The 26,556-nt window shown below is 36.6% G+C and overlaps 1 protein-coding gene across 8 annotated transcripts in view; it reads left to right on the plus strand.

Annotated features, from left to right (window-relative positions):
* Window positions 1–26,556, plus strand: part of DMD (dystrophin) — a 1,304,666-nt gene that overhangs the window by 1,124,289 nt on the left and 153,821 nt on the right. For all 8 annotated transcript variants that reach the window (XM_087759563.1, XM_087759562.1, XM_087759568.1 and 5 more), the window contains one exon: window positions 12,267–12,413. In XM_087759563.1, coding sequence (XP_087615689.1) covers window positions 12,267–12,413 — 147 coding nt within the window. The remainder of the gene's footprint in view (window positions 1–12,266; window positions 12,414–26,556) is intronic.

The raw sequence follows: 26,556 nt of genomic DNA on the forward strand, positions 1-26,556 counted from the left end.
TTATATTTTAATTTTAAAAAAGATCTGTATACGCTTTTTGTTAGAAAAAATAGGAATTTCTGAAGCTTCTTGTCTGAATTGTTTTAATGTTCATTGAGTGTCAGAATACCATCTGTGTCTTAGTAGTGTCTAAGCTAAGCTTTTGTATGGCCATGCAAGGAATCCGTATTTTTCCTCCTGAGCTACAGAGTCTGCCCACTGATGTCTGGAAGCTTGAGGTGTTTTGTAATATAATGATACAGCTGTTGCAATCTTTCTAGTTTAAACTGCTTCCTTTTTTTGTTAGTGAAATACTACATTTGCCTTTAAAATACCGTGCTGCTTTACAACACAATAGAGATTTACTTTGTAGTAACTGCTTTCTGAGGGCAAGGACTGTGTCTCTATTGCCGGAAAGAGCTTTTGGTAAGGAACATGGGTTATTCAACCTTTTATGTTTGTATATATCTCATATACATTGTTCACAAGTTAAATAATAGAGATAGATAATGTGTTATTAATGGTTTAAAAACAGGATGGACTGAGGCTCCACAATCTAAGCATATATATCTTTTCAAGTGCTTTTAGCTGTAATAATGCTGAATGAAACCATACTAAAGGAAAAACTTCCTTTTTAAAAATTCCTTTATATTTTCTGTGTCCTTCATGTAGTGTGCATTAGACTTTCAGATTACACTTTGAAATGCTTCAAGTTACTTACAGTTCCTAGGCACTTCATCTCTTGATTGCCAGATTGGCTTCTTGGTTGCAAAATAACTGGGTAACTGACTTCGATTATGTGGAAAAATTGGTGCAGAACTGTTTATGAACACTTTAACAGTGATGGGCTCTGCCATGTCATGGTTATAGTTGTTCTAGTAGAGTGAATTACAAGCTAAATTTGCTCATTTACTTTTCCCCCTCCATGGAGGAGAACACAATTTCAGAATAAATGGCAAGGCAGTAGCATAGGTTGTATCTGTTCAGGGATCATAAAACTGCATATCAGCTGTTGATTTAAAAAAAAATAAATCAAGAATTCATAGTAACAAAGTGATATGTGTTTCAGGATATGTGCATCTGTTTATTAGTCTGCGTCTGTTTATTAAATTAGACATCCTAATAGTTAATTATGTTTTTTTAGATATAACATTGCTACAAATCACAGCTTTTCCCCTTGAAAGTTCAGAAAAGAAGAAAATTAATACCTGGCTTTAGTTCCTTTTTCATTTGTTCTATTCAAATTTTAATATCCTTCTTTTTAAGGAAATACTGAGTTAGTCTTCCAAATTGTAGGAAATAACTTTTGAAAAATGTAATGTTTTATCAGATTCAGAAATACAGAATTCAGAATGGGATAGGACTTTAAGGGCATTTGATTTTCTTTTTTTCCCCTGATGTCTTCTATTTGAACTATTTTTATCCCAGAAAAGGATTTATATTCTACTCTAGTGCATTTTTCCTTGGTCATTTTTGAGTTTATAAAAATATATAGGATGGAAAATCACATCAGCTAAAATCCATTTTGTTTCAACACTGCCTGTCCCCAGGAGCACTAGAATCAAATAAAAATACAGTGTGAGTTTAAAAGGAAGCTAAATGTAGCATATTGAGCTAGCAGCTGACAATCCCAGGATTCAATGAAATTTGAATCAGAATACACTAAACCCATCAGAGGAGAAACGGACACATTTTGAATGAAGAAGATGGAGACTGTTGAATTATCCTGGATAGAATATGTTGTTTTGTTCCACCTTGTATGGTTTTAGATATAAAGCCTGAAGATACTCTCTGGCCCAGGAATACTTCTCCACTTGGACACTAAGGGAGCTGAGGTGGAGAAACGTCAGTGCTGGGAACATGCTGTGGCCTGGGTGTAGGACGGCTGCTCACCTTACTGTGCAAATGGATCCTGCTCTGATTTAGCTGCAGCTGCTGCTGGTATAAAAAACCCACAACTCAAATTCATCTGACACAGGAGAGCTTTTCTCCCTAAGCCATGTCGTAGTTTCATCACGGTGCCAGATGTCCTTTTCTGTCTCTTTCACTGGTTACAAGAACTGAGGTTTAACATAGTCCTGTGCTAGCAGGAGACTCTTCTATATGAGGGAATTCTTCAAGAAAATGCCAGGCTGGCATGAGGCTACCACTCTATATAAGTGCCATTCACAGACCAAGGAAACAGCCTTTCTTTGTAGGCACAGCTGGCCTTTTCTTGGAATCTGCTTCATATTAAGTAAGTGTCAGAAACATCCATGATGATCCATGATTCTTTCCTCAGAGGGTGGTGAGGCACTGGAACAGTTTGCCCAGAGAGGTTGTGGATGCCCCGTCCCTGGCAGTGTTCAATGCCAGGTTGGACGGGGCCCTGAGCAACCTGGTCTAGTGAGTGGCATCCCTGACCATGGGGCAGGGGGGTTGGAGTTAGTTAGATGATCTTTAAGGTCCCTTCCAGCCCAAGCCATTCTATGAAATCTATGAAATCTATGATGGAACATATAAGGCAATGTACTTTTCATGCTCATAATTCTGGACATATAAGTCCTGATGGGATGCAGCCACGAGTGCTGAGTTGGGAGATGTTATTGCGAGGCCATCTCAATTGTCTTTGAAAAGTCATGGCAACTGGCAGAGATTCCCGAATCCTGGAAGAGAGCAAGTGTCACTCACATCTTCAAGAAGGGCAGGAAGGAGGACACAGGGAACTAAGGTCAGTCAGCCTCACCTCAATCCCTGGGAAGGTGATGGAGCAGCTAATCCATGAAACCATCTTCAGGCACATGAAGGACAAGAAAGTTCCGTTAGAGGCAAGTCACCAGCAGGGTATCACAGTGGTCAATACTGGGTCAATATCTTTTAACATCTGCATTAATGAACTGGACCCTGGAACAGAGTGCGCCCTCAGTAAGTTCACAGATGATGCAAAAGTGGGAGGAATAGCCAATACACCAGATGGTTGTGATGCCATTCAGAGGGACCTTGACAGCGTGGAGAATTACACTGAGAAGAATATCATGAAGTTCAGCAAGGAGAAATGCCAAGTCCTGTGTCCTCAGAGAAGTAACCCCAGGCAACAGTACATACTGGGGGCCAATTGTCCAGAAAGCAGCTCTGCAGAGAAGGGCCTTGGGGTCCTGGTAAACAAAAAGCTTACCGTAAGCCAGAAATATACCCTCATGGCAAAGAAGGCCAACAGCATCCTGGGCTGCGTTAGGCAGAGCATTGCCAGCAGGTTGAGGGAGGTGATCCTTCCTCTCTGCTCAGCCCTGGTGAGGCCAGATCTGTAATGCTGGGTCCAGTTCTGGGCTGCCCAGTACAAGAGAGATATGGACTTCTCTAGAACAAGTCCAGTGCAGGGCCACAAATATGGTTACGGGACTGAAGCATCTTTCCTACGAGGAGAGGCTGAGAGAACTGGGACTGCTCAGCCTTGAGAAAAGGTGGCTCAGGATCTTATCAATGTGTATAAATACCTGACGAGAGGCAATGAAGAAGAGGAAGTTGGACTCTTCTCAGTACTGTTCACTGATAGAACAAGAGGCAATGGGCACAAATTAAAAAATGTGAAATGCCATCTGAATATGGGAGACCTGCGGGTGGTCAAACACTGGAACAGGTTGCCTAGAGAGGCAGTGGAGTCTCCATCCTTGGAGATATTCAAAAGCTGACTGTACGTGGTCCTGGGCAACCTGCTTCTCACTGGCCTTGCTCTGAGCAGAGGGGCTGGACTGGGTGATCTCAAGAGGTACCTTCTAACTTCAGCCATTCTGTGATTCTGTGTTTCTGCAATAGCAATGTTAACTCTATTTTTAGGAGTTCTGGATCTGGTACTTGATTTGTCATTTTCTTTTAGAGATAATTAAAGTTACTAGTATGTTCAAATGAAATGACGTGCTATAATAATTGATTAAATCTTCTTAGGCTGTCTACAAAAATCATCAACCTGTCTACAAAATCATCAATACAATAAAGCCATATTACACACCCACAAAAACAGGAGATTGATGACAAACCAATTTGCTAATTACTCCTTAGTCTTTTCTACTTAGAATCTTTTTTCTTTTTTTTTTTTGTTTCACTTTTACAGCATATTTTTCAGGACAGTTTAGTGTTTTGTGAAAGTGAAAACATTTCTTTAGTGCATGTCTTTCTTTGCAATGATTTTCACAAGTAGACATACAAAAAATATGTAGGAACTCTTATGCATTTAATCACTAGTAAGAGCAAGAAATTTGTGTTCTAGCCTTCAGTTTTCATAGATGTCCAAGCCTGCATGCTCTTGAAAAGTTTATTAGGAAGTGCAAAACATTTCATTTCTAAATATAGCTGCTACAATGTTTAGCCCTATAAAAAGTCTAGGTGTGGACTGCCTAAATAGTAAATACTATTGCTGGAAAAGTAGAGATGGCTTGTAATGATTTTCAAATTATTGCTATTTTTATTGGGGTTTGTTTTCCTCTTTTTTTAAAAAGATAGTAAGAAATGTTTTAAATTCCTTGGGTTGAGGCTTGTAAAAAATGAACTTTAATGAAAGAGGATACTATCTACCGAAGTCTTGCATTTACTGTCTCTGGGAGAAACTAGCTTCAGGATCAATTTTGATTTCCCATGTTGTGCTCAAATCAAACCGACATAGTGTTCAAATCAAAGCCTGGTGTTGCTGTAATTGCCAGTCCATAAAATCTGTAGAGATTACACCAAATTGCCTTTAACGTCTTAGACAGGCATCTGTGCCTGTTTCACCCATAACCAAAAAGACAGAGGCTCATTTCCAGAAGCTAATGTTGAACATTTAAAGTATTTGGTGCATTGGTGAAATGAACTTTGTCTCCTTTAACTTCTCTTTCCAACAAGAGAAGGGTATTACTGTATATGTACTGCTGAGATTCGTGGTCCCTCCTTCCATGAGTATGGGAAACATTAACGAGTCTTGATCTTTACTAATGTGTCGAGGATGAGGACAACATAGTTGGAAAGCAATATTACACTATAGTTGTAGCATAATTGTTTATACATGGTCTCACAGAGATTTTTCTTAACTTGTAAACATAAATCCAAGTGTTGTTAAGGCTACATAAAGGACAAAAGTAACACAAAAAATTAATCTGCTCCCAAGCTATTTTTCGCTGCAGAAATATTTCAGATAAGTAGGAGCCAATAGGAATAGTAACTGTATTTTAAATCGTAATTGAAAAGCTCAACTACTTGTTTTAACTTTGGGATTGAATAATGTGTAACAATTGCAAATAAGTAATTATTAGATGGTATCTGTTTATTTAATACAATTTTTAAGACAAATACAGCTAAACTCAGTCTCAGTACTACTGAGGTATATATAATAATATGACTTCATACCCGCATGCTATTATTTTCCTTTTATCAGTGTGGTGAATGCTAAGCAACGATGATTTCTTGCTCTCAATACAGCTGTATAATGGCTATTTGTTCTGACAAGGCACTGAGGGTTGTCTGTTCCAGACTACATCTAAACATATATGGTAGGTGTTGGGATCCATAGGAATAAACACAGTAAGAGTAAAAAGCAATTTTAATGATCCACTGACATTTTACAGTAGCAAACAATAAATAAAAGCCAGCCTGTATTTTAATTTTTCTCTGTGCATGAAGAACAGGTACTGTTCTGAGAATACACTTGCTCTTCAGTGTGTATTTTCCAAGTGGATCCCATAGTGGGATTTAGTCACACTATTCCATTAACTCCAGCGGGCCAGAAGTTACAGGCACCTAATTTAATTTTGGTTGGATTCCTGAATTCCGTGTTTGACTTGTTAGCGAGCTGTTGCACATGTGGTTGAGTGAGAGAGTGGTTAAGAAATGGAAAACGTGCATTGTAAAGTCAATATTCCTTCCTGAATTTTCAGTTATGAATTTTGCAATGGAAACTCCCTGAAGCTAGCAAAATATATAATATCTCTATTGTTATTGAAATAAGCTTGTTTACTCTTTATTTACTCTTCCATTCAAATGATTCATTAATTTCCTTTCAGATTTCATGGAACTGATTTATGGATCCTAAAAAAAAAAAAAAACAACAACTTTTCATGTCATTGACAAAAGCCATCTCTCTTTGGTGAATCTTTAAATATAAAAACTTAGACTTTTTTTATCTCTCGTCTGAACATTGGGCAGCCTTCCAAAGAGGAAGTCAGTGCTCTTCTGTGTGTCAGCATCACTAAATAAAAGAAAGGAAAAAAACCCACCAGTGTGGCATGTGAAATATGGAAGGAAGGACATCTTAAAATATCCTAACCATATTTAAACAAATCATCAAATTTTCATTAATCAAGTTGGTATTCTGGAAAGAGGTGAGGGCTGTGTGGTGGCTTTTACTACCTTGGAACAGGATACCCAAAGCACAAGCAAATTTAAAGGAAAATATGCAGAAAAGGACCTGCAAATAATTTGGGGGGGCTTAGCCTGCATTTTCTAAAATACATAAGAAGCCAGTCAGCAGTTACAGGCACTAACCTAAAATCCTTTTGAATTTGAAGTTCCAGCCCTAAATAGAAAATATGTAATGTTAAGAAACACCAAGAGGATAACCAGTAAGGAAGAGATTTGGCTTGGTACTGAGCAGTGCAAGTTCAAAACATTGCTATCATAATAGGGATCATTATGAACTAAAGGTCAGCATCTCTGCAGGGACAAAAAAAATAAGCCAAAAAATCCACCACAGCAATGTTCAGTTTTCAGGAAGGAAGCTACACACAAATGATGAAACCTGCTGAAAAGGAACCAAAAGGGCAAAGTATGTGAAGACAGCATGGAGACACTGCACTGTAAACTGAAAACAAATCTATACTGTCAAAATCGACTCTTGTAAGACCTAGAAAGGTGGGGTGGCTAAAGAAAAGAATAAAGCAAGCTATTTGAGGCAAAAATACATAGAACAAATTGTAATGATTAAGAGCGCCAAATCACCAGAACCGAATGACTATTGGTTCAAGTGTTCTAATGGAAGTATAAAATACCTGTAACTATTAACAGTATTTTCTTGTTTAAAGTTAGTTTTTTATGAGGAATGGAAGGGGGCAAATGTGGTGATAGTTTTTAAATAGTGCATCTAGTCAGGCTTGTGGACCTACAGACCAGGAAATCTGGGGAAGAATATACTGCAGAAGAGACAGCAACATAGCTTTTGTAAAAGCAGGTGTGTCTTACGTCTCCTAGTGTGCCTTGAAGAAACATGAGCATATCGATAAGGGGCTATAGGCCATTTGGCACTCCACAAGGATTTTAAGAAGGTCTTTCAGCAAAGAAACTAAGTTCCTGTGGGATAACAGAGAAGGTCTTCATGTCGATAAATAACGAAATATCTGGTTATTTCCTGTAAAAGATGGAAAACAAAAGGCAGAGGTCAGTTTTCCCAACGAGGGAGATGATTGATTGTGCTCCAGAAGGTCTACTCTGTCCAGCATGTACATAAATGAGCTGGAAAGGAAAATTAATAATGCAGTGGAACATCTTGTTGATGATACAAACCTATTCAAAGTACTTAAGATGAGGACAGATTGCAAACAGCTATAGAAAAACCTCACAGTACTGACTGGCAGCAAAGTGATGGCAGATGAAATCGAGTGCTGATAAATCTCAAGCAAAGCATGTAGAAAAAGCTATCCCAACTTTACATGCACGGTAATGAGCTCTCCTTTAGCCCTTTTAAACATTCCTTTAGCACTCATGAAAGAGATCTTGGAATCATAACAGACAGCCCTCTGAAAACATCACATCAATACTCAGGACTGTTCAGAAAGCCAAATGAAATGCTAGAAATTACTGAAAAAGCAGAAAATATCATGATGCCATGGTGTAAGTCCCTGTTGTACCCATACCATGTATATTGTAGGCAGTGTTTTGGATCCCCAATCTAAAAAAGATTATAGCAGATTTGATAAAAGATATGGAAAGCTCCTATACAAGGATAGAATAAATGGAGTAGGAGTGGGGTTTGTCTTGTGTAATTTCACATCTGCTGGGTAGCTGTCTGCATGTGAGCTAGTTGCCTAGGCTCCCAATATAGTCAATGAAAATCTGCTCATTTCAGTTGTTGCAATTCAGAATGTGATTTATGCCATCCTATAGCAAAACCTTATGTTATGTTCAACTCCTGGTTTTGATTAGCTGTTGAATATAAAGGGACCATATGGAGACTTGCTCAGATGTAAATACCTTATAGATATCCACATTTAATCGAATATATCTCGGTCTTTGTATCTTAAACATGAAAGAAGGAAAAAATATGATGAAGGGTTAGTAGAATCTACAACGGCACAAAGTCCATTAGGAATGCTTGATCACTGTCTCTCATGAGCTAAGAATTGGGGACGGTCTCAAGCGATAGGTTTAAAAAAAGCATAAAAGAGATGGTTCTTCAATCTAAATATTGAGCTTACCATAGGGTATTTTGGATGGTAAAAGCCTATCTGAGTTCAAAAATCAAGGAGGTAATTTCATGGAAGACGAATACATCAAGATCTGATTGACATAGAAATACAGCTTCTGGTTCCAGAATCTCTGAGACCCAAATTGCTGAGCTGGAAGAGTACAGCAAGGAGCAGGGAAGGTGATGCTTTCCCTTACCTTCTTCCCTGAGCGATTGTATTGGCTACTACCAGACAAGGGACTGGGTGAGATGAGCTTTTCATACGATTGATTATGGCCACTGTATGTTCTAGAATTTTAATATCTGGCTGGTTAGGGTGTCTGTGGTATGTGTCTTCTAGAGTTCTTGCTCATTTTCCAAGGCATTTTAAAACATTTTCTAACAGGACTGTATGGGTCATTTAAAATCCAATCTACCACCTACAGTATCACATACTATTGAAATTCTTTCTTGCGTAAGGACAGTTATAATGAAGATAATTTGGGGCTGTTTCTCCTATCACTGTTCACACTGAGAAGTCATTTACATCCTGAGCAATTTAATTGGTTCAAATAGGTCTCTGTGTGGTAGTGGTGCTCTACTCACCATGTATATTTGTTTTTAAATTACCAACTATATAGTTCTCTAATTTTTTTCTGATATAAACCTGTGATATGTATGGTATTTTTCATGCAGAAGGAAAAAAAATAGAAAAATGAATCAGTCTTTTACTGTACAAGCTGATTATTAAAAATCTAAATATTTCTGTAAAACACTTCAATCACACTCATGAAAATCACAATCCAGTAGCAATCCTAAATTTCTGCTTCTACAGATGACAAGTACTGTAGAAGATATATAAATTATTATTATTTATTTAACTTATTTGAACACTTGTTGAAAAAAAAAAAAAAAAAAGAACTCACTGATTTTCACTTACTCTGAAACAAAAACCCAGCTCTAGACTTATGTACGTTGACTGGTGGACTGGTTGTCTGTGACAAACTGTTCCTTAACACAGCCTTATAGTCACTGACCTTTTTGATCATACAATGTCATATGCCAAAACTTTCTATGGATAATTTTTTCTTTTCTGTCTACAGTTTTTAATTATAAGCTTACTGGCATTAATTAGATAGCTGTGCCTTGACTAGCATTCTTTTTTTGTTGTTGATGTTTCTTATGTTTTGATTTGTCTAACTAACAAAAATGCTAGTAAAAATTCAGGCTTAGTAATAATAGAATACAGAATATCAAATTTAAAGATGGTAAAAAAGCTGTTGTATGTTGGAAAAGTAGCATAAGACTGCAAAAATCAGTATCCTTGCAGCAGAAAAAGCAATTAATAAAAGACATCAGTTGAAGTGGGTGCAGAAGATAAGTTTTTGTTTTTACTTCCATATGTATTTCTATGATTTTATTTCTTTTTCTTGTGACTTGCTTCTGTGCCTTAGTCTTCCTACTCTGCAAAATAACTTACAGTCAAAAAACACGTTGACTAATTATGAAGGATCTTCTATTTCACCTTAATTTAGGTATAATGATTGTGTGATTTGTCTAATCATTTATGCCAATCTTCAGGTGAGACCAGTGCTTTCAAGTCAACATTGTAGATGCAAATAATTGGTCTGAAATGAGCCAGATAGATACTTAAGTGTATGTTTAAAAACAAGTAGTTTATAAGCTTAGGCCTGTGTGCTTTGCGTAAGCAGTGAAGTTTTCAATCAAAGCCTGATCCTATTGCTGTACAAATTAATAGAAAATTAACTTGGTTTAATGCAGGAACTGTATGAAAGTACATTTTAGTGTGAGAACTGATCCTTGCATCCATTGATCTGCATTTATTCTATCAGTGTTTTTTATTTTAAATAGATATATTTATTATATACAAAATTTATTTTTATTATATATTTTATAATATATTATATATAATAATATATAACAATATATACACATATATATTTGTAATTTATATACAATGTGGTCATAGGTAACACTAGCTGAGTGGTGTTCTCTTATCTTGGAAATGAAGCAACACTGGGGGAACAGAGTTGACCATCCCAAGTATAAGCCACAGAATCACGGCCAAGGACCTTGGGCCACTGAAACTAACAGATCACAGAAAAAAAGCAGTAAAATAACTATTTGAAAGTGAAGTGTTCACTCAATGGTATATGTATCTCTTCAGCCTTTGAGGTCTTTACCTTACAAGAACAAATGTCTGTTTTTATAGCATGTTGTTTGTTGTCTGAACTCAATTGCTAACTAAAATGATCAGGGTAAGTACATGTATAACTCTGTGGGATAAAACCAAACACGTGAGCTCTTTTCCTTTTCTTCGTGTCATAGACCTTGCTCTACACTACACTGTAAATCCATATTCTCTCCCGTAATGTCACTTGTGTTCCAGTGGTATAAAACTGGTGAAAAGGAGAAGTCAACTGTTATGTCATGAACTTGATGGATGCCTCTTCTCTCACATTGTGGCACTTGCATCGTTCTCTGCACTTTCCTTTACGAAGCGCACATCACTTCTGATTGTGTATTTTACAGATTTATTGTTAGAGTCATTCACTGTACCTGAGTGCCACTTAAGTCAGTCTAACTCCTTATGTTGTAGGGTAATTTAACATAATTAGTGGAAGTCACGTCTGGTTTTGAGAAACATTTGAGAAACAATTGTTCAACGTTGTTTACCTTTAGTGCAGTTCATGGCATTCTAATGTCTATGAATCTCTTCATACTATTTACTCTTAAGGTTCACTGAGATATTGGATGGGCTTTTTGTGACCCTTTTGGCATCACATGTTGATGAAATTATTATTAGGCAATAATTTCAGGTTATTTGATGATCTAAAGTGAGATGCAGACCACGTGTGGTCTGTATTAAAAATGCTGAGAGAAAGGAGCTAGAAAGCAAGACTAATATATCAAGTAAATTATCCTGCCTTTGTGTGCAGACATCATATGGCACTGAAAATGCTCCTGAAAATGACAGAATTCGTCCCTTAGAAATGGCTCATTGTTACATTTTGACATATTTTACCATGTTAAAGATGCATAAATGTCTCCTTAGAAAAGATAGATATGGAACAGCAGAAGGTCTGCATAGAGATTCCTCTCTTTGATAGAGACATGGTGCCCTGAATTTATCTGAATTTACTCGGATGCATCATGGAAGCATGATCATGAGGTTGTTGCTTTTAAAATCAATAAATTTGTAACTAGCAGCTTCTCGTTTTCACATACAATACTGAAATTATTAGCTAGAATGCCCTTATGCATAGTTTTAAAGGTTATCTTACAAGATACATTATTTTATTTTTTCTGAAATATGAGTCATGTAGGCCAGTTTGGGATTCATAGCAAAAAGATTTTTTTTTTTTTTACTTCCCATTACTAACCTTTTATTTGTAACACACAAGATACCCAGGGTAAGATCATGGCCTTAGTGAGGTCTGTAATAGTTTTATCATTGCTTCTCTTTTTTCATTTGTTGTATTTGGCAACAGCAGTCTTCCTCTGTTTTCATGTGTTTAACAGCACTTATCGCCCCTGTCCACCCCGAGGAACACGTGCTACACGCACATAAAGGATGAGGCAGGACAGAAGCATGCTCTGCAGTGCACATCACAGTGGATGTGCTGGTTAGAGATTTGGCTTAAACTGGCCAAAAATTGCTATGAATATTCCAACTTAATATCACCTTCTGAAATGGTGGACCTTACCTTTGAGACCTAAAGTCCATATGAAGTTGTATAAAAAGACTGTTAACTGTATCATGACCAGTATACTCCTTCCTTTCAGCTAGACATGGAATACCTTTACATTACTAATCAGCTGGCAGCAGAGCCAATAGTTTTTGAATTTAGTGCTTATCTTTATTTATATTTCATTCACACAGGTTTATCGAGCAGAAATTATACCCCTTAAAGAAAAGGTGCATCAAGTCAATGATCTTGCTCACCAGTTCACTCCCTCTGATATTCAACTCTCCCAGTACAATCTCAGCTGTGTGGAAGACCTGAACACAAGGTGGAAGGTGCTACAGGTACATTTCCTCTGACTTTTTTCTTTATGCTGCATTTAAGTAAATATTTTTTATTTCTGTGTGCTTGTTTTTTCCCTGTGGAATAGCACCAAAGGTATACTAAGGAATGAAAGAGGAAGCAGGCTTTCAGTAATGGTGCCTCTATGAGAAAACAGGAGTTAAAACTGACGTATTTTCATATGCTTCCAAATATTTTATCAAGTAGAAATCGGGTAACCCAGTTTTTCATACTGTTAAAGTTCTCACACAGTTAAAATACTTAATATTTTGTTTACCTTTTAATATTAATATTTAGCAATTCTTGCTGCCAAATGTATCATTTCTTTTAAATGGTTTAGCCATGTTTTATAGGTATCTTTATAGTGTATATGGAAGATTCACATAAGACAGTTTACTTCTGCTGCTTCATTCCTTTTACTATTGTTTAAGTAATTTTCAGGAGCAGCAGTTTTAAATAAATTCCTCATAGGCAGATTAATGATTCTGTGTGGTGGAACCTTTAAAGTCACACCTGTAGAATCAATTATAAAATTACAAGGCATTACATGCATTCAGGTAATTAGCAGGATTTAATACTGCTGGACAGAAAGGGATTTTAAAAGTTGAGGCCTAATGCAGGAAAAATATTAAGATATATTATGAAATTAAGGTGAACATCAACTATAAGTTACAAATATTACAAAAAATTCACAAATTCTTTGGATTTTTTTGTTTACATATATATCACTTAAATTTTAGATTATTTTGTGTTACCTTGTGAAAAGGCTTCAAATAGATATACTTTTTCCAAAATAGATTAGCTTAGATTTTTAGGAACAGTGTGCATGAGAGAGTATATGTAAGCATGCATGCACTGGTATATGGTGATGTAGGTCCCACAGCAGGGAAGTAATGTTATGATTAAATGAAGGTAAATGCAATTAAATTAACTTCATTAAGTGCTGGATTTTACTCACTATTTTATTTCTTGCTCCATCACTGCTTCACATTTTGAAATTGTGTCATTGTATTTGCCTTAATATATTGAAAAAAATATAGAAGCATGGAGGTTAATAAAGAGTTTTGCCTTCATTGTAAAAACCAAACATTAGCAATGGGCAAAAATGAACCAATTCCCTCTTGTCCTACATACAGATGAAAGACCATGGTGCTGTCAACTCTAAATGTTAGTAAGAGCTTACTGCTTCTTTATTGCTTCTCCAAAAGAAATCTCACAGTTCTGTGACATGCCCAGTTTATCACAGTTCATGCAAATATTAACAGGAATTTTTTTTTTTTTCCTAAATCAGCAGTTTGCAGTGAGTGCTGGTTTAAGAAAAAGATCATTAGCCCTAGATCTTTGTTCATTATTATCCACTTTTTCCCAGACACTCAGGATAGAGTTCAGGTAATATTATTAAAATAGATCAACAGAAATCTGGAAGAGAAAATGAGTATACCCAAAATGTTTATCCCACATATGAGGGAAATCGCATGTTTCATTTTTTTAAAAACAAAGGCTGATTGAGTTAACAAATTTGCTATGATTCATTGAAAAATACCTTATTTCACTAACAAAATAGTTAACTAAGTTCCAGTGGTTTGCTGAAATACTTCAGCTTGACTAACCTGATCTCCTTCTATGACAAGGTGACCCGCTTAGTGGATGAGGGAAAGGCTGTGGGTGTTGTTTACCTGGGCTTTAGTAAAGCCTTTGACACCGTTTCCCACAGCAGTCTCCTGGAGAAACTGGCTGCTCATGGTTTGAACAGGCATGCTCTTCACTGGTTAAAAACTGGCTGGATGATGGGGCCCAAAGAGGTATGGTGAATGAAGTTAAATCCAGCTGGCGGCCAGTCACAAGTGGTGTTCCCCAGGGCTCAGTATTGGGGCTGGTCCTGTTCAATATCTTTATCAGTGATCTGGATGAGGGGATGGAGTGCACCCTCAGTAAGTTTGCAGACAACACAAAGTTGGGCGGGAGTGTTGATCTGCTTGAGGGTAGGAAGGCCCTACAGAGGGATCTGGACAGTCTGGATCGATGGGCCAAGACCAACTGTATGAGGTTCAACAGGGCTTAGTGCCGGGTCCTGCACTTGGGTCACAACAACCCCATGCAACACTACATACAGGCTTGGGGAAGAGTGGCTGGAGAGCTGCCTGGTGGAAAAGGACTTGGGGGTGTTCATCGACAGCCAGCTGAATATGAGCCGGCAGTGTGCCCAGGTGGGCAAGAGGGCCAATGGCATCCTGGCTTGCATCAAAATAGTGTGGCCAGCAGGACTAGGGAAGTGATCGCCCCCCTGTACTTGGCACTGGTGAGGCCACACCTCGAGTACTGTGTTCAGTTTTGGACCCCTCACTACAAGGACATTGAGGTGCTGGAGCGTGTCCAAAGAAGGGCAAGAACGCTGGTGAAGGGTCTGGAGCACAAGACTTATGAGGAGCGGCTGAGGGAACTGGGGTTGTTTAGCCTGGAGAAAAGGAGGCTGAGGGGAGACCTTATCGCTCTCTACATCTACCTGAAAGGAGGTTGTAGTGAGGTGGGGGTCAGTTTCTTTTCCGAAGTAACAAGCAATAGGAGAAGAGGAAATGGCATCAAGTTGCACCAGGGGAGGTTTAGGTTGCATATTAGGAAAAACTTCTTCACCAAAAGGGTTGTCAAGCACTGGAACAGGCTGCCCAGGGAAGTGGTTGAGTCCCCATCCCTGGAGGTATTTAAAAGGCATGTAGATGTGGTGCTTAGGAACATGGTTTAGTGGTGGATTTGGCAGTGCTAGGTTAACAGTTGGACCTGATGATCTCAAGGGTCTTTTCCAACCAAAATGATTCTATGATTACTTCAGCAAGAAATAAGGGAAAGCAGGAAGATTTTTCAGAGTGAAAGCGTCTATTGTCTGAAAAAGTCAAACAAATCTGAGAGAAAGCCCAAGATAAATGTTTTGATTTTATCATTCATGAAAGCAATAAACAAAGGGCCAATTTGACATTGTAGGCATTCAATAATATATAGAGCAAATCACATGTTCACACGCATTTCAAAGATAATATGCTCTTTTTCCATAGAGTATAGGAAGCGTTGTGAACAATTCACTTTTCATTGTAAATTATTGTCTCAATTTATCAAATCCTGAGTATTTGGAAAACAAAGTGTTTCATCTTCTATGAAGATGGATACTTGGAGACAGTATGTCAGAGTGGGATGTTAGAGCTCATAGAACGGATAGTTAATTGGAATATTATGGTTTACTGTCTTTTTTCATATTTACCTAAATGTCATCTGGAAGGTACGGAGAGCAAAGTGAAAACACTCCAGTAGATTTTTAAACACATCCTGAGAGGAAAAGACATAAGTAACTTTGAAGGATTATCATGTACAAAAGGCCAAGATGTGACCCCTGGGAAGAAGAGCACATCTGTTCCTGTAATATAATTTTTCTACTTAAAAAGGAGCAGAGTTTGAGACATATTGAGAGGCAGAGCTCATTTTTGTTAGAATAGCATAGCATAGCATAGAATAGTTCAGTTGGAAAGGACCTGCAACGATCGTCTAGTCCAACTGTTCTACATATGAAGTCTGGTAGACATTAAAAATACTCAGGTGTGAGTGTCAGAGTATTATGTATTGTTCTGTGTTAGGGTTAGACTTAGTTATGTATGACCAGCACTCCAGTTATGTATGATACTATTTATAGAAAACTGAAATTTTGGCCACACAATAGGAAAAGCAAAAATAGAAATAATTTTTGTTTCATGCAAAACCATTCTGCTTCCAATGTACGTTCCTGTTGTTTGTGTCCAGCTTTCAGTTTGACTGCTGGGATATTTTTTCATTCTTTTTTTTTTTTTTTTTGCCTAATTGCCTCTCTTTTATTAATGTCACATAAAATATCTCCTTAATACTTTAGTCCGTCCATAATTTTTTCTATTGATTTCAGCCTTCTATGTATTTTCATGTGTCTTTCTTTTATACTACCCATATTTTCTCTTTGGCTTCTATTCATTCCTTTTTTCAAAAAGTATTTCTTTCTGTATTCCTACCCTTTTCTACCTTTCCCCATCTTACTTCCCTTATTTCTATGATTTTTTTTTGTTTTTCCCTTTTTTTTTCTCCAGCTATAATACTTCTTAATTTACTTGTCATTTTTTCCCCCTCAAAGGTTAGATCTCTCTCTCCCCTCCTTCCTAGTGGGGAAAATATTTCTTACCCATGTATGCCATTTCCTAGAAAATATCACTGCAGGAAAATCATAAAACAGAGGCTTCTGTGCTATCACTTGCCAGAAGTATACCCATTCTTAGTTATGTGTGGGAAAAGTACATAAGGCCATAAGGTTTATCAGATCCAAAATAGTAGTGAATTCTAGTGCTATGAGAAAGTTGCAGAGCATTGTGTAGAGGATGAAATGATGCCTTGTTTGTTGCTTTATTAACACCAGGACTTTCATAAGATCAGAGAAAACGTATCATTTAAAGCCAAATCTTACAGAAATCTATTATTATATTCATTTTACAAACATAAGAATAAGGCCAACCGTATTCAGTCATTTACAGTATTGCATTTGCAGTGGTTGTACAGTGAGATTAGTGCTATTGGTGAATAGTAGCAAATATTGCTGCAGAATCTTCCCAGAACTTCATTTATATTACTTCAATAATGCATGTTTGCCATTAATTTACTTTTTTTTATGTTCAGTTTTGGTCAATATACACTGGAGTATTACTGAAAGAAAAATATATGGAAAGGACTCAACCAATTACAGACTCAACCAATCCTGGTTTGAAGTGTTGTGTAAAGGTGTACTTCATTAATGAAAGTTAACACACTCAGCTCAGTCACTGAAAATTATATCATCGTTTGTAGAGTTTAAGCAATGAGAAAATAATTAGCTTCATGCCTTTAAAAGAGTAGTTTTGAGGAAAATATGCTGTTTATTTTTCCACTTTTCTTAAACATGAAAGGAGATGAAATCTCTCCAGGGAGCTATTTGTTATGAATTTCACAAGGAGCTCTCATGTTCAGATTCTGTGTGCTTCTAACAGTATGTGTAATGAGATCATCCTGGGGGAAAACTTGTCTTGCAAACTCTTGCTTACTTCCAGTCAACATTTGAGGAGCCAGGGAGACCAGATTGGGAGGAGTTATATCCACTTCATTTTGGTCAGAGATCCAGTTGGTGTAATGCTGGTCAAAAGGCAAAACCTCTGACATGTAAAAGAATTTTCAAGCATCCCATGGGGAACATAGCCTTCAATTATCAAGAAAGATTTTTTGGTTTAAATCAAATTGTAGCTAGTCTTATTTAGAATAGTACCTCTAATAAGCTAAAAAATATAAGAACTGTCTTTCATCTGAAAAATGTATCTTTTAAGAGATTTTTGTCATGGTATTTATATTTCAGTGCTTTTAGTTTAGCAAGTTGTAATGAACTGCTGTCATTTCTGGGTGGGTGTCTCTGTCCATAACAGTGGGCGCAGCCTGTCTAGTTTATAACACCAAGCAAGCTGGAGGAAGCACGTAAAATGGCTAGAGCTAAAACAGGCCATATCTTGCATATATATATGTATGCATATATATATATTTCTATGTATAAAGTGTGACTGTAAAGGAGCATTAGCTGTAATTTCAGTATCATTCCTAACTGCTCAGCTCATCTTGCACCAGTAGCAATGATTCTCCAGCATGTGGGGATCTGAAGATTGATGTGGAGCAGAAGTATGCTGCCTATTGTTAAAGGGACCAGCCACAACTATTATTCTGTTTCCTCAAACAACACTCTCCGCTTGCAGGAACTGCTGAAGAAACAGCAGGCTTTTAATACCACTGCAGGCAGTTATTTTAGCAGTGTCAGTAGCGATAGGACAAGGGGTAATGGTTTTAAACTAAAAGAGGGTAGATTCAGATTAGATATAAGGAAGAAATTTTTTACAATGAGGGTGGTGAAACACTGGAAGAGGTTGCCCAGAGAGGTGGTAGATGCCCCATCCTTGGAAACATTCAAGGCCAGGCTGGATGGGGCTCTGAGCAACCTGCTCTAGTTGTAGATGTCCCTGCCAATTGCAGGGAGGATGGACTAGATGACTTTAAGGGTGCCTTCCATCCCAAAGCATTCTATGATTCTATGATCTAAAGTTATATCATACTTTTATTTGTATTCTGCTGAGGACAGATTCTTTACTGAGCTGCATAATGCACACTATTGTAATAAGTATCACTGAAATGAATTATTTCAAAAACCAGCATCTTCTGGGTGCTTCACAAATATTAGCTGTTTCTTTCAATCCATGGTGAGAAATATGAATGAATCTTACCATCTATGTTTGCAGAGCAACTAGTATCGAGAATATAAAAAACAGAAGGGAAATCCCTTCTTTCCTGAAATCGATGTGAAATCGTGACTGTGCATCAGGGTCTTGCTGGCCTCCATATGTAAACGTCCCACCAAATGTTAATGATAGGTGTTTTCAAATATTTGTTCAGATCCCGTGAATCTCTCAGAAGCTGAGTCATGGGCATTCTGGGCAGCAGTCCTCAGCTTACACCCTGCTTTTGATAGGGGATGGGCACCAAATCAAATAAATTGCAGCAAAATGTAAGTTGACATCAGCACTTACCTATTATAGTAGCTTTTAGGTTTGGGGTTTTTTTTCAATTTTACTTCACCTTCTCTCCTCCATGCCTTCTGCAAGAAAAAAATCCTCCGAAAAGAAGCGAAATAACAACAAAAATACACATGTAAAACAAATGTTTTTTCAGGTCTCTCACAGTTCAATTGAAACAAGTTTACCAAATTCTCAGGTCATTTTTTTTTTCTATGTGCGTAGCACGGTAATGGCTTCAAGAAGTATACTTTAGGTCTAAACCACATAATTAAGATTTGAATGTGATTAAGGATATTCTATTACATCATTTTTCCTAAAGAAAAAGAAAATCCTCTTCTGGTTCTTTACAGTTCGGTTGTCCAATTGTTACTGCATAGGAATCTCATACAGGAAAGCTCTAGTTGTATAATTAAAGAGAAAATCTGCCTTCACTTTTTGTATATCTTACATTACAAGAAAAAATTATTTATTCCATATTAAAGAGTGAGTGAATGTAAATTGGGGTTATGTTAAAAGTGGATAGATTGGCAGATGATGCAACAGTAGTGAGAAAGATGTTTCTTCCTCTGCAGGAGGCAAAGAATGTCATGTATATAAGAATATGCCACATAAAAGGCAGTTAAATTTTTATATTTGAGCATTATTACCTTTCTATTACCTTAGCAGTTTCTCTTTCCATTGCATCATTTCATTAATTTTAATAATGAATTTGTTTCTATTTGTTTGCTTTTCCTCTTTTTTAAACTATATTTTGACTTATGTCATCTGTAAGTAGCTGACAAAAACAGGAGATAACTTTTCTAAATATATGGAGCCAAAATTCTAGCTCACCTATAATTACACTAATTAAGGCATTACTAAAATCATAGTTCTTTTCAACCTTGACATTTGAAATTATTTTAGTAGTTGCAGATTTCATCTTCCCAGCAGAGGGAGATTTTGATCCTTTTTGGAAGTTGAGTTTTCCCGTCAGACTCTTTAGTTAAAATGTTGTTTTATATATTCAATGAGAACTGGAACTTCTGCCAAAACCACAGTTGTCATGGCTCTTTAATGGTCTCTTATTTATTTAATTGGCTATGCCAGTTGGCTTCAGAAGTCATACACCCATGTATTTTTCTTCATTTCTGTTAGCTTGAGTTCCAGTTTTGCTCAATGTTTGTCTGCAAAAATATGCATATAGATTCATTTTACAGTCATTCATTCTTTAGAGATCCTATTTATTTATTTCTGTAAGCTAGTGGAGGAAGGCCAGCTATCTGGATTGGGATTCAATTCTTCTAATGAAATGTGTGTCAAAAATTGGAAAGAATCCTTCCTAAATTAGGAGGGCATCTTCATTGTTCTTTGTGGCATGTTTAGGGCAGTCAGTGAAAGAAAGAGTGTATGTAAGTATAAACAGACATGATTATCATCAACAGCCATGCCAGCAGGAAAACTGATAAAACCATGTGAAAGTTATGATGTTCTGTGTGTTAGAATTTCATTTTGTTGAAACTGTAAATGCTTTAGTCACTTTTTCTTATAGAAGATACATTCATTTTAGAGTTTTTTTTATTCTTTTTTTACTTCCTTTACTTTGGAATTTTGTCCTCTATGAAGATTTGTTTTGAAGACCCATGCAAAAGAACAGACATTTACCCTACTTTATATTCTCATTTCAGTATGCATATATAGATTTCTCTTGATATATTTTTTTGTTTCTCATATATGTGTATGAATATATGGGATTATAGAACAACTGAGTTATGTTGTTTGTACAAAGCACTTAAAAATTATCAAATGCAAGAAAATGTTATACATGCAACTTGAATTTGGCACTCTTGTACAATCTTTGAATATACGATATTCTGTAAGATCTCTGATTTATCTGGTTGATGGATAAATGATAGGAAGAGAATGGGCATATTAGTTGATATATGTTAGTCTTGTTTCCTTATAAGACTTGCGCAATTTACTTCCACCTGTCAGCAGTTATAGATTACATTTGGCAGCACACATCTATATGAGTCATACCAGACTATATTTAGGATACTGGGGAAAACTGAGGTTATGATACTGTTGAAAATTTATTCACTGGAAACCAACATCCACTAGTTCTGTTGCTTTTTAGTCAAGCAGTTTTACCTAAATCATTCAGTTTATAGCTCTTTAACTTATTCACTGGCCACCATTGCAACTGTACTGAAGATGGAATTAATCATATTCTTTGATGTTCATGATCCATAATACCTGAGCATCTTAAAAACATTAATTGAAATTATTTCTGTAGAAGTCCCTTTGACGAGGAAAGTGGAAGTTACATTTGGAGTATTAAAGCTCTGAGTTTCAGTCCTACGAAGGTGTGTAGACTATGGGAGTTGGGAGTTTTTTACCTTGGATGCTGAAATTGGACCGATAGCTTCATTTTTTTCCTTGTCCAAATGGAGAGAATATGGCCTGATTTTTTTCAGCACCCTATTAAGTGTGTGACCTAATTCCAATCAGCTATGTTTAGGCTGTTCATTATGAAAATTAGGGGGATTTTGAGGTAAGAATGTGTGAGGGTGAAAAGCTGGGAAGTGCACAAAGTTAGCAGCAGTCAGAATAGTGAAAGCAAACAAGGGCAAACCAAAAATGAACCTTGCAATTATAAGTCATTCTCCAATCCTGGCTTCCACACCACAGGTCCTTTTCCTTGCCAAAATGTTGTCAACTGTCAGAGCTCATAATTCGTGGGTTAGATTTTAAAATGCAGTAGAATAGGACAGGATTGCGTAGGGTCGGGTAGGGTAGGATACATTGTCAGCTATCTGCTGACACCAGAAGGATGATGAGTCTTAGCAATTTCTGGTTCTTCTCCATACCCTGGAGGGGTATATACTCTGCTGACACAGATTGTCTGTCCATTCATGCCTGCTTGGTTTGAAGCGAGGTTAAAGCAGATGTACAAAGTTTGCTTTGAATGCGGAACACGTTTGTCGCAGATCGAGCATTCACAGAATTTAAGAGCTGTCCTGTAAAGGCTGTCTCTGATGTGATTTTCAGAGGCTTGTAACTCAATGAAACCTTAATGAATATCCTTGGAAGCAGTAGAAAACCTCTTAGATTCCAAGTCTCAGTGCCAAAGTATTGTTAAAGATTTTTAGAGGGAGAGACTATAAAACTGGCAAAAAATATTCCTCTTTCTCCCCATTCTTGCTAATCTCTTCTTCTGAAATGCTGTGAATTTTTTTAGAGGAAACTTCATTTAAAGTGATAAAAAGCCCAAGGTAGAGAAATAATACGCCAATTTCCAATGCAAAAGGTTCATGTTAGCCAATTTTTTTTCTTTGTTGAGTCATCTTGTGTCTTTCTGACATATCAATACATATTATATCACTGCAGATATTTTTATGTCAGGCTGTCTACTTTCAGGTTACAGAGAGCTTTTACAGTCTTTAGGCTAGGCAGTATTTTGTGCTGTATTTTCTAAATCTTTCTGTTTCAGTAAGACTTTAAGCTAAGTAAGGTATTTTTGCCATTTTAGAAAGCACTGCTAACAATGGTGTTTAAAATACTGAAAATGTCAGTAGCACTAAATTGTGACACAGTTTTAAAACCAGCCTTTGTGGATTATTATGTGTGTCATTTTCAGAATATTTTCACAATGTGCTCTCTGAAATTGCCATTGTAGTTTTCATCACACCTTGAGCAAAGCTGAATATCTTGTCCTTATAAAAATTCTGGGCAATGTAGAAGTCATGTCACGGTATGTTAACTGTAGAGGAGGGCACTTTATAATTAAAACGGCTCAACTCCTGGTATGTGTTGTGTGTGCAAGTGTTTTCTATAAAATGCTTCCTAACTTGGATCCGCCCAGCACAACACAGGCAAAAGGAGTTATTTCAAGATGCTCATTGCTTCCTGTGGCTCATCTAAGCCATTCAATTCTTATGCTTGCTGTTACTTTATAAAACACTGATACTGCAATAACCTTTAGAAATGCACCCCTTAGTTGCAGAACAAACATAGTATAAATTATGGTTCTTGACATAGAAAGCTTACAATTTCAGGTTTTATTCATATTAATTTATGATTTCTTTTTTACCTGGAGAATCATAGCAACATCCAAATCTTATGTTATAGAAATGAATTCATTAGGGTATGCCATTTTGTTTTGGAAGCCTCAAGTGTGTAGGTTGAAGACTCAATTAGTCTTTCTCTTCCATTTTCTCAGGTGTTCAAAGTTGGTTCTCTGCCATAGCTCAGTTTGTTTTAAAACAAAATTAATGACATGACTAATTAGCATTAATCAATCTAGAAAAATAAGCCTAAGTCTACATTTGTAGATAGTATATTCATTGTGTCAGAGTTTTCACTTTCATCCCTCTGATTTCTTACATTGATCTCAAGTGTTTTGTGTCCTTTTCCCCCAATACCCTCATTTATGACTCTCTTTCACCTGTAAAAACAATGAGTTCTGTTCTGTTTGTCTGACACCTATCTGATAATACAGCGCTGTTTCAGCAGTGCAGTGATTTTTTGGGTACTCAGAAGAAATAGAAGAATGTGTCTTCCATTGAATACCTTTGTGGTTCTTGTATATCCCAGCATTCCAGTTCCTTATCTCAAAACATCACATTTCAAATCCTGAATTGACTTTGTCTGTACTTTTGCCAGCCAAAGAGCTAAGATGATAACTGAATTTGGTTTGCACATCAGTTGTCATAGCTAGCTGCAATATATCCCTGAATCTGGCTAGGTATACCTTTAAAGAGAAAGAGTTTACATTTTTCTCATAAAGCCTTCGTAACTTTATTCAGCTGTGAATGACATGTGAAATACTGTCAGACCAGTAGGGTCTGTTGCAGAAATCATGCAGGCTTTCTCTTTAAAAAAGTCAAGATCTAATCCATTTTCTTCACTAGTGAATAGGTCAGCTCCCAGTAAATAAATTTTCTGAAAGACAGGGACAAATCCAATTTTGTGATCACCACTTTTCTCTCTCAACACTGGGCCCCCACATTGTTAGACCGTGCTCAGTAATTCCCACAGCGGCTGGAATAAGCCTGTGATGTTTAACAGTGCCAGGTCATGCTGATTATTTTAGCTTTGACAATGGCCCTCTACATAATTTTTCAAATTATTTTAACTACTTTGTGCATGAATTTACATGTTTTGAGGTAAGTATCCATTTATGGACTAGAAAGAGATGTTATGAAACTTAGTTAAACTAGAATGAAATTGTGTTAATTTGGTGTAAATCATAGCAGCCTTTCAATTTTGCTATAGTTCTGATGGTTTACATAGTTTAAGGGTCTGTCCTATTCCTAGAAAAGGAGGCCAGAAAAACAAACTCTATCTCATGTAAATTTGTGTTTATAAGTATTTATTGGTATACAGGCCAAGCCCCCTAAATCACAACTGATAGTGTATTTGTGATGTCAGCTGCACTACAGTATGTGGAAAGGGCTTTGGACACAAACTACGATCTTATATTATTCAGCATGTTTATCAAAAGCATGGTTATATTTAAGGAAAACATGGATGTTGTAAAAGCTGCTTCTGTTAGTCTGTAAACCTATTCCAGAAAACAAATCCAGACTCTTTAACATAACATTTACATGCTCTTGTATAGCATTCTAGTATTCAGTGGTAACACTGCTCTGGGAATACGAGGTACAAGGCAGACTTTAGACTGGTATATTAGAACTTAAGCCATCATGGGCCATTGGCTTTGTCTGCTCTGCCATCCCTCACAACTGTACTGTTGTCCCTGTTGATCTTGCATAGCTCAGATATCCTTGTATGACCCAAGACCAACACTTGTGCCTTTTTGTGCCAGAAGAAAAGCCCTTTATTGTACGGTTTACCAAATAACATCCTAGGAAAGATGTAAAAGCTAAAAGAATAAAAAGCCTGATTTGCTGTTTTTAGAAAGCTAATCAATTCTTAAACTTTTAGATAGGAAATATCATTTGTTCCTGATCCTTCTAGCTCCTTGGATGAGTAGTCCAGAAAAGATGTGTTCACAGTTGTACACGAAGTAGATTTCATGAGCTCCTGGTTTATATTATTTACATGATCAGTATATTCACACAGCAGCGTTACTGCTTAGACATACTGTATTTCACTGTCTTTCTCATATTCAGACAGGCTCTAGCTTGCCAGAATTTTTTTTTTTTTTCTGAATGAGCATGTAACAGATGTTTGTTTTTGGCTCTATGTCTACATTCTTTGAAAGCTGGAGAATTAAATGGCTGACATTCAGACAACACTAATTCACATATCCAGGGAGCCTAATTTGCCATCCCCGAGATCCTGATTCCTGGTGTTCATGGGTTTAAAAACCATTTCAGTGACACAATATAAGAATAGGCTGGGGAGTTTCAATAGTATGCTCCTGCTAAACATAATCACATTTTATAAACATCTGCGTCATTACTGGTGTGATTCATCTCTGAGCTGTATACAGCTGTGTTTCCAGTTTCAATTAACAGTCCCTTAATTGCATATCCATCTCATGTTACTAATTTAGTTAATTTATTCATAATTAAGAGTATTCTATTTTCTACGAAGGTTTGTTGAGCTTAGTACATTATAAAAAATAAAAAAAATAAGGCTGAGGGATTTTGATTCTTACAACAGTCACATCAGAACAAAAATGTCATTCATGCACCTAGAAAGGAAGACAAGATATAAGGGACATTTTTTCTTTTCTCACTGTGGAATGAGAAATCTTTGGAAGGGTTTTGCTTTGTGTTTGAAAGCAAATGAGAATATGAATGTGCTCTTTTCTCCTCATTTTTGCCCTTCTCCCTTTTGCCCAAAATCTAATGTAATTCTATAGTTTAGACTGATACAACAGGTTTTAATATGTAAGAAGAAATAACACTAAAAGGGGTGTTACAAGAACAGAGGTACGTAGGAGACACAAATCATCCTGTCTCATGCATTTTTGTCCACTAACATTTATATTTTAAAGTACCAGATATTTAAAAGGACCTGTGTAATTAGGAACTGTGAGATAACTTAAAAATTAAGCCTGAGACACACCCGGGTGGAAGATAAGGACTGTCTGAGTAATATTATTTATCAAAAGAACTGTTTGCTTTTCAGAAAATCTTTTGTATATCAGTAAAAGAACATTGTGTGCAAAATGGTTTAGAAATCATAGAAACAAACCTTCTTGCATCTGTCCACAATCTAATGATGTTCTTCACCTACCATTTAGCAGGTCTGGTTACAAATGTCCAGTACTTCATAAATAGACAGATACTGTCTTCTCCATTGTCTTTACAAACCCTGCTGGGACATTAATTCTAGGAGATGTCTGCAGTATTAACAAGTTGTATGTATAAATGGTCCTCTTTTTTTTTTTTTCTTTTTTTTTTTTCAAAAAAAATCATCTTTTTCTGACTCCCTTTAGCATGACAAGTATTTTGATACTTGAATGTTATCAGTGAGCAGGTGAGCAGAACATTGAAAGTTCAGCATCCCTTTCTGGAAAAGAAAAGAGGAAGAAATACAGAGCAGTCTTCCCTCTTTAAAAACAAAAATATTTCTTAGTAGTTTGAGATAAATATTGTTTCCTGAGTAG

This window comes from Nipponia nippon, unplaced genomic scaffold, assembly GCF_047370975.1.
Source record: "Nipponia nippon isolate SJK-2023a ecotype South Korea unplaced genomic scaffold, ASM4737097v1 scaffold_2, whole genome shotgun sequence".
In the NCBI taxonomy this organism is placed as follows: domain Eukaryota; kingdom Metazoa; phylum Chordata; class Aves; order Pelecaniformes; family Threskiornithidae; genus Nipponia; species Nipponia nippon.